The 15,848-nt window shown below is 38.6% G+C and overlaps 1 protein-coding gene across 2 annotated transcripts in view; it reads left to right on the forward strand.

The window, feature by feature from the left end:
- LOC311296638 (uncharacterized protein) overlaps positions 1-15,848 on the forward strand; it is a 121,844-nt gene that overhangs the window by 9,342 nt on the left and 96,654 nt on the right. Inside the window, exons 3-4 of one of the 2 annotated variants that reach the window (XM_084418508.1) lie at positions 5,454-5,700; positions 6,013-7,608. In XM_084418508.1, coding sequence (XP_084274634.1) covers positions 5,616-5,700; positions 6,013-6,938 — 1,011 coding nt within the window. In that variant the 5' untranslated portion in view covers positions 5,454-5,615 and the 3' untranslated portion in view covers positions 6,939-7,608. Of the gene's footprint in view, positions 1-5,453; positions 5,701-6,012; positions 7,609-15,848 lie in introns of those variants that run through there. The other variant, XM_084418507.1, reaches the window with a different exon arrangement.

Here is a 15,848-nt window from a genome sequence, read left to right on the forward strand (position 1 = left end):
TTTTAGAAAAAGTCACGCTCTCTCAATTGAACTAGTTTTTAAATGCAGCCAAGTTATTAGAACCTTTTCAATCTGGTTTTACTGCCCATTATAGCACAGACTCTGCCTTGCTAAAAGTGCTCAATGACATTTTACTTACAGTTGATGCTGATAAAAATGCTGTATTGATCCTTCTTGATCGTACAGCTGCCTTTGATACTGTAGACCATAATATTCTTATTAGCCATTTAGAGCATTTATTCGGTATCAAGGGTACAGCCTTATGGTGGTTTAGTTCTTATCTTAAAGACAGGTCTTTTTCTGTGGAAATAGGCAAGTTCTCTTGATCCTCTGCTCCTATTATTACCGCAGGGCTCTATTCTAGATCCGCTTCTTTTTAACTTATATATGTGTCCGCTGGGGGATATTATTAAGAAGCACAATGTTTTATTCCATTTTTATGCCGATGATACACAGCTGTATCTGCGGTTGAAAGCTGGCGATTCCATTCAGACCTTGATGGATTGCATCCGGGCCATTAAGGAATGGTTATCAATTAACTTTCTCCAACTTAATGAGGAAAGATCAGAAATTATTGTATTTGACCACCCAAAACTGAGGAATAGTCTCATTAAGGAGCTAGGTAACCATTTCTTCTCAGTTTCATCTAAGGTCAGGAACCATGGTGTCATTCTTGACTCAGAAATATGTTTATCCAAACAAATGTATTCTGTTGTAAAGAATAGTTTTTATCAATTGCGGTTAATTTCCAAACTCAAATCATTTTTGTCATTCCAAGACTTGGAGAAGGTTATTCATGCTTTTATTACCTCACGCTTGGACTACTGTAACTCATTGTATTTGGGTATTCCTCAATCATCGCTTGCACGCCTCCAGATGGTGCCAAATGCAGCTGCAAGGTTGCTGACCCGGGACAAAGAAATATGATCATGTCACCCCAATTTTAGCTTTGCTCCCAATCTATTTTAGAATTCAGTTTAAAATTCTGTTGTTTGTTTTTAAAGATCTTAATGATCAAGCTCCAATATATCATAGAGATCTTCTTACTCCTCTGTCATCCATTAGATCTTTTAAGATCTTCAGACAGGGCTCTTTTATCTATCCCTCGCTCTCGTCTAAAAATTAAGGGAGATAGAGCCTTTGCTGTTGCCGCCCCCCGTCTATGAAACCAATTGCCTGTGGACATCCGCCTTGCACCTTCAATTGCAATTTTTAAATCTAAATTGAAAACTTATCTTTATTCCCTGGCATTTTAATATTATCTTGCTTCTGTTTTCTGTCTGTTCTGTTTGGTTGTTTTCTGTTTTATTTTCTGTTTTCTTTACTTTGTGCAGCACTTTGGATAGTTCTGCTATGTTTAAATGTGCCATTATAGTACAGTGAACTCACTGTCATGTTCAAGAAACCAATTTGAAATAATTCGAGCTTTGTGACATGGTGCATTATCCTGCTGGAAGTAGCCATCAGAGGATGGGTACATGGTGGTCATAAAGGGATGGACATGGTCAGAAACAATGCTCAGGTAGGCCGTGGCATTTAAATGATGCCCAATTGGCACTAAGGGGCCTAAAGTGTGCCAAGAAAACATCCCCCACACCATTACACCACCACCACCAGCCTGCACAGTGGTAACAAGGCATGATGGATCCATGTTCTCATTCTGTTTACGCCAAATTCTGACTCTACCATCTGAATGTCTCAACAGAAATCGAGACTCATCAGATCAGGCAACATTTTTCCAGTCTTCAACTGTCCAATTTTGGTGAGCTTGTGCAAATTGTAGCCTCTTTTTCCTATTTGTAGTGGAGATGAGTGGTACCCGGTGGGGTCTTCTGCTGTTGTAGCCCATCCGCCTCAAGGTTGTGCGTGTTGTCGCTTCACAAATGCTTTGCTGCATACCTCGGTTGTAACGAGTGGTTATTTCAGTCAAAGTTGCTCTTCTATCAGCTTGAATCAGTCGGCCCATTCTCCTCTGACCTCTAGCATCAACAAGGCATTTTCGCCCACAGGACTGCCGCATACTGGATGTTTTTCCCTTTTCACTCCATTCTTTGTAAACCCTAGAAATGGTTGTGCGTGAAAATCCCAGTAACTGAGCAGATTGTGAAATACTCAGACCGGCCCGTCTGGCACCAACAACCATGCCACGCTCAAAATTGCTTAAATCACCTTTCTTTCCCATTCTGACATTCAGTTTGGAGTTCAGGAGATTGTCTTGACCAGGACCACACCCCTAAATGCACTGAAGCTACTGCCATGTGATTGGTTGATTAGATAAATGCATTAATGAGAAATTGAACAGGTGTTCCTAATAATCCTTTAGGTGAGTGTATACTGTCGGTTTTTAAGTGTGTATATGTATAGTCGACACAACGACGACCTTAGCAAAACTTCTATTGGCACTCTTTATTGTGGAACTCCTCCAGTCATGCCAAACAAAAGGAATCAAACTGGCGCTGTCATACACCCGAGTTGAACTGCTGGCCCTTCGTGCTGCGGGAGACCATCCACCGCCCAATCTCATCGAGGATATACGACCCTCAGCCCTGAGGAGACAAATTTGGAGAAGAGAAAGGAGAGGAGGTATCCGGCATCGTCTCCGAGGGAGAGGTAACAGGCCGCCGCTACCCTCCAGGATCCTCAGTAACGTGAGGTCTTTGAAAATGAAAATGGACGAGTTACGGATTAACGCTTCAGCCTGCTACGAATACCGTGAGTCATCTATAATGGTGTTCACGATGACATGGCTGCGTCCCGATTTGTGAGGTGGAGGGTTTCTCTTTCATTCGCTCCGATAGGAGTGAGACGTCGGGTAAAGACAGAGGTATTTGTGTTTTTATTAAAGCTACACTGTGATATTTTCCCCCATCTAGCGGTGAAATTGTATATGACTACCCAGTGAATATTAGTTTCTGTTCCTTTCAATTTCGAGGGCGTTTTAACTCCTACGGTGGCCGTATTATTCCAAGATTAACATGGCTTCCAGTTATCGACTTCGTCCAATTGCGCCTTTAAAACTATCAACTGTTATCCGTCGCAGCACAGATTTATGTTACAAGGTAAACAATACTTTTTCACCATTGACGCGAGGAAAAGTAACGCAAGTTATACTAGAGGTCGTTCTGGCGTTATGCACAACCATGCTATGGTTAGACAAGCAACTATAAAACTTCGAATTTACACAAATAGGCTGGATTACCTGTCGAGAAGAAAGCAGGCAACTTCGGCATCCGTTTAAAAATCTTTGCTCCTCATGAGCTCTTTCCATCTGGGAAAAGTTACTCCAGTATTGAATTTGGTCTTGCTGATTTGCCTGTCGCGTTGACGTTTTAATTCTCTCTTTCGCTTCTTTGGCGACTCTGCTACATGTCCTCGAAAATAGGCGTGATCCTCCATCAGCAATCTTTCAAATCTGCCGGCAGTCGCGAGTAATCTCCCCCTCGCATTCGTCTCTGTGTCACTGAGTGTAAAGCGCGTAAGGCGAAACTTGAATTTACAGGTATGTCCCTCTTTGGCTAATGTAGTTTCAAGATGGAGGGGCAACATGGCGACCGGCATTCGAACCCCTCACCCGTATGTATGGCATACCTTTCAATGGCAGATTATAAACTTACGAGAATACTTTATTACTTGAAAGAAGTAAATATACATTAATGAGCACATATATTTTTGAAAGAACTAAGTGTTTTTTGCTAAGAATCAACAAAAACAATTACACAGTGTAGCTTTAATGATAAATGGTGCAGGCAACATACACTGCGCAAAAGTATTTGTAATCCCGACGTTGAATTAATGTGCTTGAGCCTAAGACCCCTGTATCTGCCCAGAGAGTTTGTCAACATCATCCTCTGCACTGCAGTGTGTATGTCCCTCCCTGCGGGAACGCTGCAAATGCTGCGGCACACATTACTGACTGTGTACACCAACAGCTACTGCGCACTCCGGAGGCCCCAGTTGTTATCTTAGGGGATTTGAATCACTGTAAACTGGAACTGTCACTCCCAGGGTTTTCACAGTACGTTAAAGAGAGGATAGAATCCTTGATAAGTGCTATTGCAATCTGAAAAATGCTTATGTGAGCAGGGCTAAACCCCGCTGTCAAACTCGGACCATAACGTAGTCCATCTCATTCCTACTTACAGAACTGTTTTCTAGAGCAATAAACCATACACCAAGACTGTAAAGGTCTGGACGAGTAACAGCATAGAGTTCCTTAAAGGCTGTTTTAATTATATTACGGCAATATTATATTATATAAGGCAAAACACCCTACAGAGATTTAATTCGAGAACATGTCACCGTTTTCACCTCTGATTTTGCAGGTCTAATTATTAATTAGAGTGTAATAATATGTTGGGAGAAAGTTTTTCACAGACTCTGTTTCAGCCTGTTGTGCTTAATGTGCCACTTTACAGAAGATCTCAGACATCACCATAATGAATGAGGTGAAAACAGGGAACTTTAAGAGACAAAAGCCCTATTCACACTGGATTAGTATTATCTGGGGACCTTGTGTGATTCAGAAATTACGATGTTCGGCGAAATATGGTAGGTCATTTGCAGGGGAATTTTTACTCTACAAATTAAAGACATGGCCGATTCGCGCGGGATTAAGATCACAGACAACCTCCGCAATTATTACAAATGATTATCCTGTGCGAATAGGGCTAAAGAGGTTTTTCAGCAGCTCGTTTAAACATTTAAACATGATGACTCAGTTATTTCCCTCAGACTTTGGGAAAATATTAAACAAGCCTTGTTTTAAATGTAACTAATATTAAACCACATTCAAATATCTTATATTTCTAAAAGTTCTTCAAACAAATGGTCACAATTTAAATGCAATGAAAGTAATTCAGTGTAAATTCAGTTGTTTCTTTTCTTTTCTTTTACAAATTTTTCTCCCACAATAATTCACCAATAAATACTGGAAATATTAAGATAATTTCAGTGTATTTTTGGCAATCAGAGTTGAATGTTGTATGCAATTGTGTTGTGAAACAAGATACATTTCTAGTTATTCTTCATACATTCTTCTTTAAACAAAATAAGTATCCACTGTTTGAGAAGTTATATCCCAATTTGGTTTTCATACATTGATAATGGGAAAATTCAACAATTTGAACATTGGGAACTACCAATCTCTGTGTAAACACAAAGTAATGATTTGCCATCTTTCTAAAGTCATTTTTACCCCCCTCTACAAAATACTGGATAACTCAGTAAATATAAACCCATTACATTTATGTGTGGCTTTCTTCAGAAAAAATGTTAACAATATAACAAATTTTAGCTGGGAAGTTTCTCAAATTTGGTTGTTTTGACACGGATGACCCTATAGATCTGTTTTATATGATGATAATATACAACCTTGTCATAACAGCAAATATATCCACTAAACTATCAAGTAATTAAATTAGTTCATTATAAATCCATTAACTTTCCAATTCCAGATCTGGTCCTGTGAGCGTCAGTATCACACAGTGATCACAGTTCACACCTGCAGTGAAGCCCCTCCCACAACAATTCACCAATAAATACTGGGAATATTCCCATCATCCTACAAGAGAAGGACAAACTCCAGGAGTAGCAGCTGAAATCTGTGACTGTTAAAGATGGAGTTTATTAAAGAGGAGATTGAAGACATGAGGGATCCAGAACCATCCAGAATAAAACATGAAGATACTGAGGAACAAATAGGTTGGTGTCCATTCTTCATTCTTCATTGTTGACTGTTTTGGTAGATGTGAATTAATAAGTAGTTTATTGGTAGATAAATGATTTAGAAATTCATTAAAATTATCCTAATCTTGTATATAGCAGTGTGTCAAACACCTTTTAATTATTCAAATTAATGAGAATGATATAACAAACCTTCAACATCAAAGATCTGATACTTTATTCTCACACAGACAGAAACCTACTCTCTTGTTTTCTGTTTGTGTTTACTTGAATTTTCCTTGAAATTATCCTCCTTAAACTGATTATAACTACTTGATATGTTCATCCTAGATCAGATGGAAGTAACAGAGCTAAGAGAAGAACTGAAAGAAGTAAAGAAACACTGTGACTTCAAAACCCAAGGAACAAAAGCCAAAAAGCTGCACTCCTGCTCTCAGTGTGGAAAGAGTTTCAGTCATAAAGGAAGCCTTAAGATACACATGAGAATTCACACTGGAGAGAAACCGTATACATGCACTCAGTGTGGAAAGAGTTTCACATATTCATCCATACTCAAGTATCATCTGCGCATTCACTCTGGAGAAAAACCATTTAACTGTGATCAGTGTGGTAAAGAGTTTATTTCGTCATCACGTCTAAAAACACACCTGAAAGTTCATTCAGAAGAGAAGCCTTATGTGTGTTCTCTCTGTGGAAAGAGTTATTCAAGACTGGACAGTTTTAAACAGCACCAGAAAACACATAATGAAGTGAAAGATCATGTGTGTTGTGACTGTGGGAAGAGCTTTACTAGAGCTGACTGTCTGATACGGCACCAACTAATTCATACTGGAGAAAAACCTTACAAGTGCTCATATTGTGACAAGAGATTCACTCAGTCTGGATCTCTGAAATCACACGAGCGAGTTCATACTGGAGAGAAGCCGTACCACTGTAATCAATGTGGAAAAGATTTTACTTCAACATCATATCTCAAAAAACACCTAACTTTTCATACAGGTGTTAAGCCTTACTTGTGTTCTCTCTGTGGAAAGAGTTTTACACTACTGGACAGTTGTAAACTGCACCAGAAAACACATAATGAAGTGAGAGATCATGTGTGTTGTGACTGTGGGAAGAGCTTTACTACAGCTGGTAATCTGAAACGGCACCAAAGAATTCATACTGGAGAGAAGCCGTACGACTGTACTCAGTGTGAGAAGAGTTTTAGACGTTTATCAAGCCTTCACACTCACATGAAAAACTGTTGCAAGTGATCAACATTCAGTTCTGTATCAAATACATTCAGGTAAATTCTGCAAGATAAAATTGAGATTGTCTTTTTTTTTTCTTTTTTTTTTATGAATGGAAGTTCAAAAGTGTAAATATCTATATATTTTTTTGCTGGAATTCTGGAATTCATGTCATACTTATTTACTAAGTTTACTATATTGTCTTCTGATAGTACATGCAGTTATGAGAAATAAACAGAAAAAATATATTTTTTAATATCAAAAAGCATTTAACTGAGATTGTTTGTCTAATATGTGTTTGTGGAAAGAGTTTTTCACTGCTGGACTCTAAACAGCAGCAGAAAATACAGACCATGAGAGAAATCATGTGTGTTTTGAGCCGGACTCTCCACTGGTCTAGACTGACTCTGTCCGGTAGGGGCTTCACTTTTTACCTGTTTGCATTTGTTTGATTTGTTCATTTATATGTCAGTCAGAAATCATTAACCGCATTTCCACTGTACAGACCATATCAAATTCAATCACATTTGCTCCTGTTTGTTTGTGGTCATGGGACTGTACAAAACAACTCTCTTTCAGGCTTTTAGTTCAAAAGAGTGAACATTTGGAAGAATATTGATAAATATGTTTTTTTTTTTTATGTCACATTTCTTCATCAAGATTGTTCATTTCTATACTGTCTCACTATACTGTTTGCTACCTGTTACACTGGGGCAGAAATGCCATTAAAAATAACAAATGCCCCCTAAATTCAAGAGATTGGGGTAAAAATATTAAATTATCCTGTGTTTTTATATTTATAAGAGGTACAACTCAAGCATCATACAAACAAGCAACATAAAACCAAGAGTGCGTTTTTTCCCGAATATCAGCTTGATTGTAAATGTGACATTACGCAACTGCTCCGTAACCAAGTTATTAATGGGTAACTTTAAATTTTAGACAAATAAAGTTTGTCAACAAAAAGATAGATTTGATTGACTAGTAGCAGCAATAGAAATTATAGCAAAGTGTTCAAAGTGTTATTTCTAATTAGTTAACCTTATTTTAAAAAGCAGGCAAATCGATTTCCAACTGTTAAAAGTATTTTAGAATGTGCAGAGAAACAGAAAGGCAGGGAATATTTAGTAGGTTTTTTAAAAGAAACCGGATTGGACAAGAGAATATAGTGTAAAGGGATTTTAGTAGAGTAGGGGGCAGTAATGCAACAAATTGGATGCAAGCTGCCGTAAAACCCCAAAGAAGAAGAAGAAGCCTTACTTTCCCTGACTATAATTGCCTAACTAAATCATAGACAGTATATAAACTGGACACAGCGACCCCATTGGATTATGGGGATCAAGATGGCGGAGTGAGTGGTAGCACTTTTGCAGGCTTCGGTAAAAAGTTTATTTTTAGTCCTTGAAATGTGATAAACTAGTGTAACAACCCCTCTACTAAACAGATATTTAACGTAGTGTCAAAATTTTCGTTGTTTTTTGGAATCATGTCAGACCACAACTAATAATAATAATAATAATTAATAATTCATTACATTTATATAGCGCTTTTCTCAGCACTCAAAGCGCTTTACATAGAAGGGGCAATCTCCTCAACCACCACCAATGTGCAGCATCCACTTGGATGATGCGACGGCAGCCATATTGCGCCAGAACGCCCACCACACACCAGCTTACTGGTGGAGAGGAGACAGAGTGATGAAGCCAATCAGTATATGGGGATGATTAGGAGGCCATGATGGACAGAGGCCACTGGGCAAATTTGGCCAGGATGCCGGGGTTACACCCCTACTCTTTCAAAAGACATCCTGGGATTTTTAATGACATCAGAGAGTCAGGACCTCGGTTTTACGTCTCATCCGAAGGACGGTGCTCTTTGACAGTATAGTGTCCCCGTCACTATACTGGGGCATTAGGACCCACACAGACCACAGGGTGAGCACCCCCTGCTGGCCTCACTAACACCTCTTCCAGCAGCAACCTGGTTTTCTCAGGAGGTCTCCCATCCAGGTACTAACCAGGCTCAGCCCTGCTTAGCTTCAGTGGGCAACCAGTCTTGGGCTACAGGGTGATATGGCTGCTGACAACTACAATTTGGCTGCTCTCCACGAGGCATGTGACGATTTTGACATTGAGGGAGAAATGGAAGCAGAGCAACATTCATCCAAAGAAGACAAAATTAACAAAGAACATACGCCGATTAAACAGCCAAATCCAAAGAAACAGAGACACCAAAGTGAAATTGAAGACGTGAATACTGGCGCTGCAATTCTTCATGCAGTACAAACTCTGACTAGAAAAATGGACGAGCAGACGGAACTTTTGAAAAGTTTCGACAGACGTATTGAAGGGACACAACCGCAACTAAAGAAAACCGAGAAGAAATCTGCACGCTTCAAAAAAAAATAGGAGGCCTTCAGAGAGAAAACAGCTTGTTAAAAGAAGCATGTGCAGAGCAAACCCGATATAAAAGAAGGTGGAATCTGAGGATGATTGGTATCCCTGAAAAGGATGGAGAGGACACGAGAGAAGTTGTCATCGGGATACTGACAAGAGTTGTTCCAATGTTTGGGAGCGGCTGCGAGACACCGTAGACACCGTTCACCGGCTGGGAAGGAAAGGCGACGCCGCTACCTCAAATAACACACCGAGAGTGATCATCATTCAGTTCGGGATGAGAACGGTGCGGGATGATGTTTGGAAAAAGTCGAAGGATGCGAGAGTGTGTAGAGACATGCACATACGTTTCAAAGAAGACTTCTCGAAAGAAGACCGGGATGCGCGTGCAAAGCTGTGGCCACTGGTCCAAGAAGCCAGAAAGACAGGTAAAAGGGCATTCTTAAAGGAAGGATATGCGCTGATCGATAACCGGAGAGTGGACCCTAATTGATCACTTGTTTTGCTATCATTTGAATGGCTGTCAGAAATTCAGCCTGCACTCATGTTTGACTGAGAAGTTTATTTTTTATTGTTGGTTGACATAAACGCTCCGATATGTAAGTATCAACACTACCCGCACTTTGTTTGTTAATGCATCACTGAACATCCGGGGTTAAATATCCCGATGTTATGATCGGAGCATGGTCAATGATACGTTGATGACTCCAATTTTTTTTGCACGCCAGCATATGGCAGATACTAAATGTTTACTTTGGTTACCTGTTAAAGGGATACTTCACCTCTGGAAAGATGAATGTGTATTTAAATTGGGTCATTTATGTAGTAGAAATGTGAAATTATTTTTTAATTTGGAGCCTTCTAGAATGAGAAAAGCCAGAAAATGTATTTTTGGCTCATGTGGATGAAAGACAACAACTCCCAGAATGCACTTGCTTCGCTGCTCTACGAGGCCACTCCCAAGCCACGCCTACCGGTTAGAGAGCAGTTGTAAACAATAAAGCTAAGATACAAGTGAGTCTCCGTGACGAGTCTGCCCTGGTTTTTGAGATCGCACAAAATGTCTGGGATTCGGCTTTTGCGTTCTACAGTCGCCATTCATCATGTTTACTGTGGTGAGCAGGACGAGACTGAGGGCCGCGGGAGAACGATGCGAGGCCGGTGGCGTGATTACTGATGAGTGACACCTGTGAGACGCACCGGTCTCGTGGGCTATCTCTCACGGAGGAGCGGGTATTTTCTTAGCAGTGGTAAAACGCACATCAACTGATCACGCCACCGGCCTCGTGCCGTTCTCCCGCGGCCCTAGCCTCGTCCTGCTCGCCACAGTAAACATGATGAATGGCAACTGTAGAACGCAAAAGCCGGTGGCTTGATTACTGATGAGCGTCACCTGTGAGACGCACCGGTCTCGTATCTCTCACGGAGCGGGTATTTTCTTAGCAATGGTAAAACGCACATCAACCGATCACTTGTTTAGCGTTCATGTAAACACTACATTCAGATTCACCAATCGGAATGAATTCAGTTAGACTGAAACAAAAGGTGTGCATGTAAACAATGAATGGCGACCGCAGAAAGCAAAAACTGAAGCCCGGACATTTTGGACGATCTCGACGGCCGGACATGTCCGGGAAAAAGAGGATGTATGGTAACCCTTACTACTCCGCTTTCTCCACAGAATAAGAACTCGATAGCTTAGCTTCCAAATAAAGATGGCTGACACTGCTTGTACATTCTGTGAGTGAGATCCCACCTCCTATGGGCGGGTTGAAAACATGCGGGACAGCTCCTCCTACTGGCTGTAGTCTTTAGCCTCTGGCCAAAAAATCCTCAGATGACGCAAAATGACGATTTTTGCGTCATCGGAGGATTTTTTCCAGACAAAAAACACATAAATATCTCATATCAGGGGGATATGAGGGGGGAAAGCACGGTAATTCGAAAATACTACAGGTTTTCTACTGATACAAAGCTTAATGCTAAATCCTGAAGTATCCCTTTAAATGTTTTTAAAGCAGGTCATACTTTGATATTTTTTGCTATGGTAGTCTACTAACAATAGCTTTTTGGCTGCCAAAATTAAGAAAAACACAACAAAGTAGACGAAGTTGATTCCATATTTAAATAGACCTTTGTTACAATAGCTGTTCGGTTTGTAGTTTTCCTTTACTCCCTCTATAGTGTACAGAGGATTAGTTACACTAAACATGTAGATTTAGGACTAATGACTCATTAAAAAAAAAAAATACAATCCGTGGCGACGGTTTTGCAATCTGTCCGCTCAGTTTATAAACCGTACCCACGAATTCTCAAACTGTTCCCTCGGTTTAACAAATTGTGCCCACGGATTAATAAACCGTACTCACGAGTTTCTAATCCGCGCTCTCAGATTTGTAAACCGTGCCTTCAGTTTTTGCAATCTGTACCCACAAATTCATAAACCGTGCCCACGCGTCTTCTAAATATGTAGCCTAAAATGTAATAATAATAATAATAATAATAATAATTATTATTATTATTTGAGTTAATAACTATAAATGTGTTCACTTAAGACAGTAATATGTTTATCATAAAATAATTTATGAATGCTTTATTTTTAAGCAAAAATTATGCAAAAAATGTAGGCCTATTTTATCCAAAACTGTAAAAGGTTAGGTTATAGCCTAGCCTATAATAATAAAGCATTGATAAATTATTTGATGACAAACATATTACTGTATTACTAAGTGAACTCGTTTATAGTTCATTTATAACTCAAATAATAATAATAACTATTATTATTATTGTTATTATTATTACATTTTAGGCTACATATTTAGAAGACGCTTTTGTCCAAAACGTACAAAAAAGGAACAAAGCAATTCGTCAAATATCAGTCATAATACTGGTTAGACAAATAATAATGAAGTGCTAAGATTATCACAAATAAACAAAAGATTTTGATGCACGTCATTCATATTAAATAGTAGCCTATATTCCACCCCATACCCGCTACAATTGAGAATCACTTTAAACATGCAGACGCAAGACAATTTGATGTGTTCCACTTCATATTTAATAAAACAATATAAAATATGATTCGTTAACAACGGTCTCCTGGTGTTCTTCTAAAATGAGGGCGAGCCACAAATCCGTGAGTACAGTTTACAAACCCGTGGGAACGGATTGCGAAAGCGTGGGCACGGTTTATGAATTTGTGGGTGCAGATTGCAAAAACTGAAGGCACGGTTTACAAATCTGAGAGCGCGGATTAGAAACTCGTGAGTACGGTTTATTAATCCGTGGGCACAATTTGTTAAACCGAGGGAACAGTTTGAGAATTCGTGGGTACGGTTTATAAACTGAGCGGACAGATTGCAAAACCGTCGCCACGGATTGTTTTTTTTTTTTTTTCCCACAGGTGACTTCCCGGGCTCCGTAGTTTTCCCTGTTTTTTGTCCATAAATAAACTGTGTCTCAAGCATCCTCCCAGCAAACACAGAACGTTGGCGCAACGTAGCCAACCTTCTAACAACGTTTTAACAACATGGCCAAAAAGTTGCTATAACTACGTTGTGTAGTGAAGGTTGTTACAGCGTTGTCACAATGTTGACATTAAACCATCGTTCAGGGCCATTGCTTAAGGTTGTGCCTAGGGTGTCTGGACAACCACTGGACTACATAATGTACTCGTCACTGCCCTGAAGCGCGAAAATCAGACTTTTTAATTCCAACCACCTGTTGGGCTCATTGTGTTCTCGTTCATCATCGAGCAAGGATACGTGAGTATTACGTTTAGCCTATACCAGCTATTAAACACAACCTACAACTTTAATTTCTAATGTGATTAATGAAGCATCGCTTGCACTGTTTAGTTTGTCATTTGATTTTTCCGCTATTTAGTCTCATTCGTTTCTTTGCTCCTCTGGATTTGTGGATGTTTCCCCGGTGACACCGGCTTTCGGCTACTGGCCGCCATACAGACCCGGTTTTGTTCATTAAATGTTCTGATCTGCCTTTGCTTTTTATGTTTTATTTATTATACTTAAAATAAATTTGTATATTCGTTTATTTCTTGTTTTTTTTTTTTTTTTTTTTAAACAAATGTATGACTTTTGGAAGTGCAATTTGATTAAATGCAGTTTTAATAAAGTTGAATTAACGAAACCTTCTGTCATTTTTACTCTTCAAAGTGTAGGCTATACTTGCAGGTGTTGATAGCCCTATTAAATAAAAATATAGATAAACGATAAAAGTATATAATTATCTAACAAAATGCACCATATCAAATATTGTCAGAACGTCGTCTCTCAGTTGCTGAATGTCGCGCAACAACGTTGCTACAGCCTTGTCACGTCTTACAATTCTACATTGTTACAATGTTGCGAGCACGTAGACAGCGACGTTGCCATAGAAGAAATGCAACGTGCCAGAGACGTTGCCACAACGTAAATGTGTTTGCTGGGCTGTCTGCGCTTGGGTTCATCCTCAAATTCATGACAGTTGGAATCGAAGAAGGGGAAAAAAAACCTTCCTATTTTTTTTAGTCTGGAAAAACAAAGACAGTTGAAGAAAAAATTTTGGAAGTTAAATATCAATGATGTTATTGTTTAAAATCAAGAAGAAGTAAATGAAAAAAATCAAAGCTTTTTATAGTAATTTGTATAAATCCTTTTTTCCTAAAGAAGATTGTCGTTTTTTCTTAAATAGGATTCAGGGGTTTAAAAAGACAATGGATGATAACTTTAAACAATCTATGGAAGATGAGCTAAGAATTGAGGAACTAGACTTGGCAGTTCGACAGATGTCTAAGGGGAAGTCACCTGGAATAGATGGGATAACCGTGGGGTTTTTCTTTTTCTTTTGGAGTGATATCAGGGAAATGCTCTATAATGCCTATTTAGATTGTATCTCAAAAGGTAATCTTTCTCCCACTATGAAACATGGTCTCATCACTCTAATTCCCAAACCTAACAAAGATAATCTGTTATTGGATAATTGGAGACCAATTACCTTGTTATGTAACGATTATAAATTATTGGCACTTGTCTATGCTAATCGTCTGAATGAGGGATTATCACATATTATTGATGAGTGTCAATCAGCTTTCATGAGGGGTAGAAATATACATAATCATACCAGATTGCTTCTAGACATGCTTGATTATCGAGATCTCATTGATACTGATGCCTTTATTTTATTTCTCGATTTTTATAAGACATTTGACACTGTTGAACATGCCTTTTTATTTGAAGTCGTAGGTTTTTTAGGTTTTGGGAACAATTTGTGTAAAATAATTAAGATGTTTTATACTGACATATAGTTCTGTGTCCCTGAATCCTGGTATGACTCCTAGGTTTGAGGTGTTCCGCCCGGTATTAGACAAGGGTGCCCGATTTCTCCCAAACTGTTTATTCTAGCCACCCAATCACTTATCATGCTCATTAATCACAACCCCGATTTGCATGGGATCTCTATATTGGACAAGGAATTTAAAATTAGTCAATTTGCAGATGAAACAGCAATCCTTTTAATTAATAAATTCATGGTTGATGTTGCCCTTGATTCAGTCCCGATTTTCTCTAAAGCGTCAGGATTAACCCTCAATGTTAAAAAATGTGAGCTACTTCCCATTCACTCATCAATGGATTCCATCATCTCTTCAATAGAGGTTAAATCTAAAGTGAAATATCTAGGAATAGTTTTATCTAAAAATGCTATCAGAAGGGAAGATGTTAATTTTTCGAACCGATTAATAGATATGAAGAAATCTTTGAGTTGCTGGCTTACCAGAGACCTCACTATCTTTGGTAGAGTTACTCTATCTAAAGCAGAAGGTATTTCCAAAGTAATTTATCCATGTCACTCCCTGTATGTTTTTTCTGGTAATATTAAGAAAGTCAACTCAATAATTTTCCAATTCCTGTGGAAAAATAAAACCCATTATATAAGGAAATCTCAGCTCGTTAAAGAGTATGATATGGGTGGTATCAAAGCCTTGGACTTTGAATCAATGTTTGGGACCTTTAAGATTAACTGGTTGAAAACATATCTATCACAACCAGATTATATGTGGTTTCACATTCCTAGACATCTTTAAATAAAGTAGGAGGGCTTGATTTTCTTTTGCAATGTGATTTTGAGGTGACCAAAATGCCTGTTAAATTATCAAACTTCCACAAACAAATTCTCCAATATTGGAAAATGATATTTACCCATAACTTTTCTCCACATGGATCCACCTTATGGAACAATAGGGTCATTATAATCAATAGGAAATCATTGTTCAGGTATGATTGGTATGAAAATGGCGTTGTGTTTGTGAATGATATTATAGATGATAATGGTAACTTCTTTGAATATAAAGTTTTCTTAGACAAATATAATTTAAACTGTACGAATAGAGAATACAGCAAGATCTGTAAAGCAATACCTGTACCATTATGACAGTTAATTCAAAGCACATTGTTATATACAATAGTAAGACCCTTACCAACTTTACCAAATTTAGTTATTAATGATTGTAGTTTAGTTGACTATAAATGTAATAATAAAT

This window comes from Rutilus rutilus (genome assembly GCF_951802725.1).
Source record: "Rutilus rutilus genome assembly, chromosome: 9".
Lineage (NCBI taxonomy): Eukaryota > Metazoa > Chordata > Actinopteri > Cypriniformes > Leuciscidae > Rutilus > Rutilus rutilus.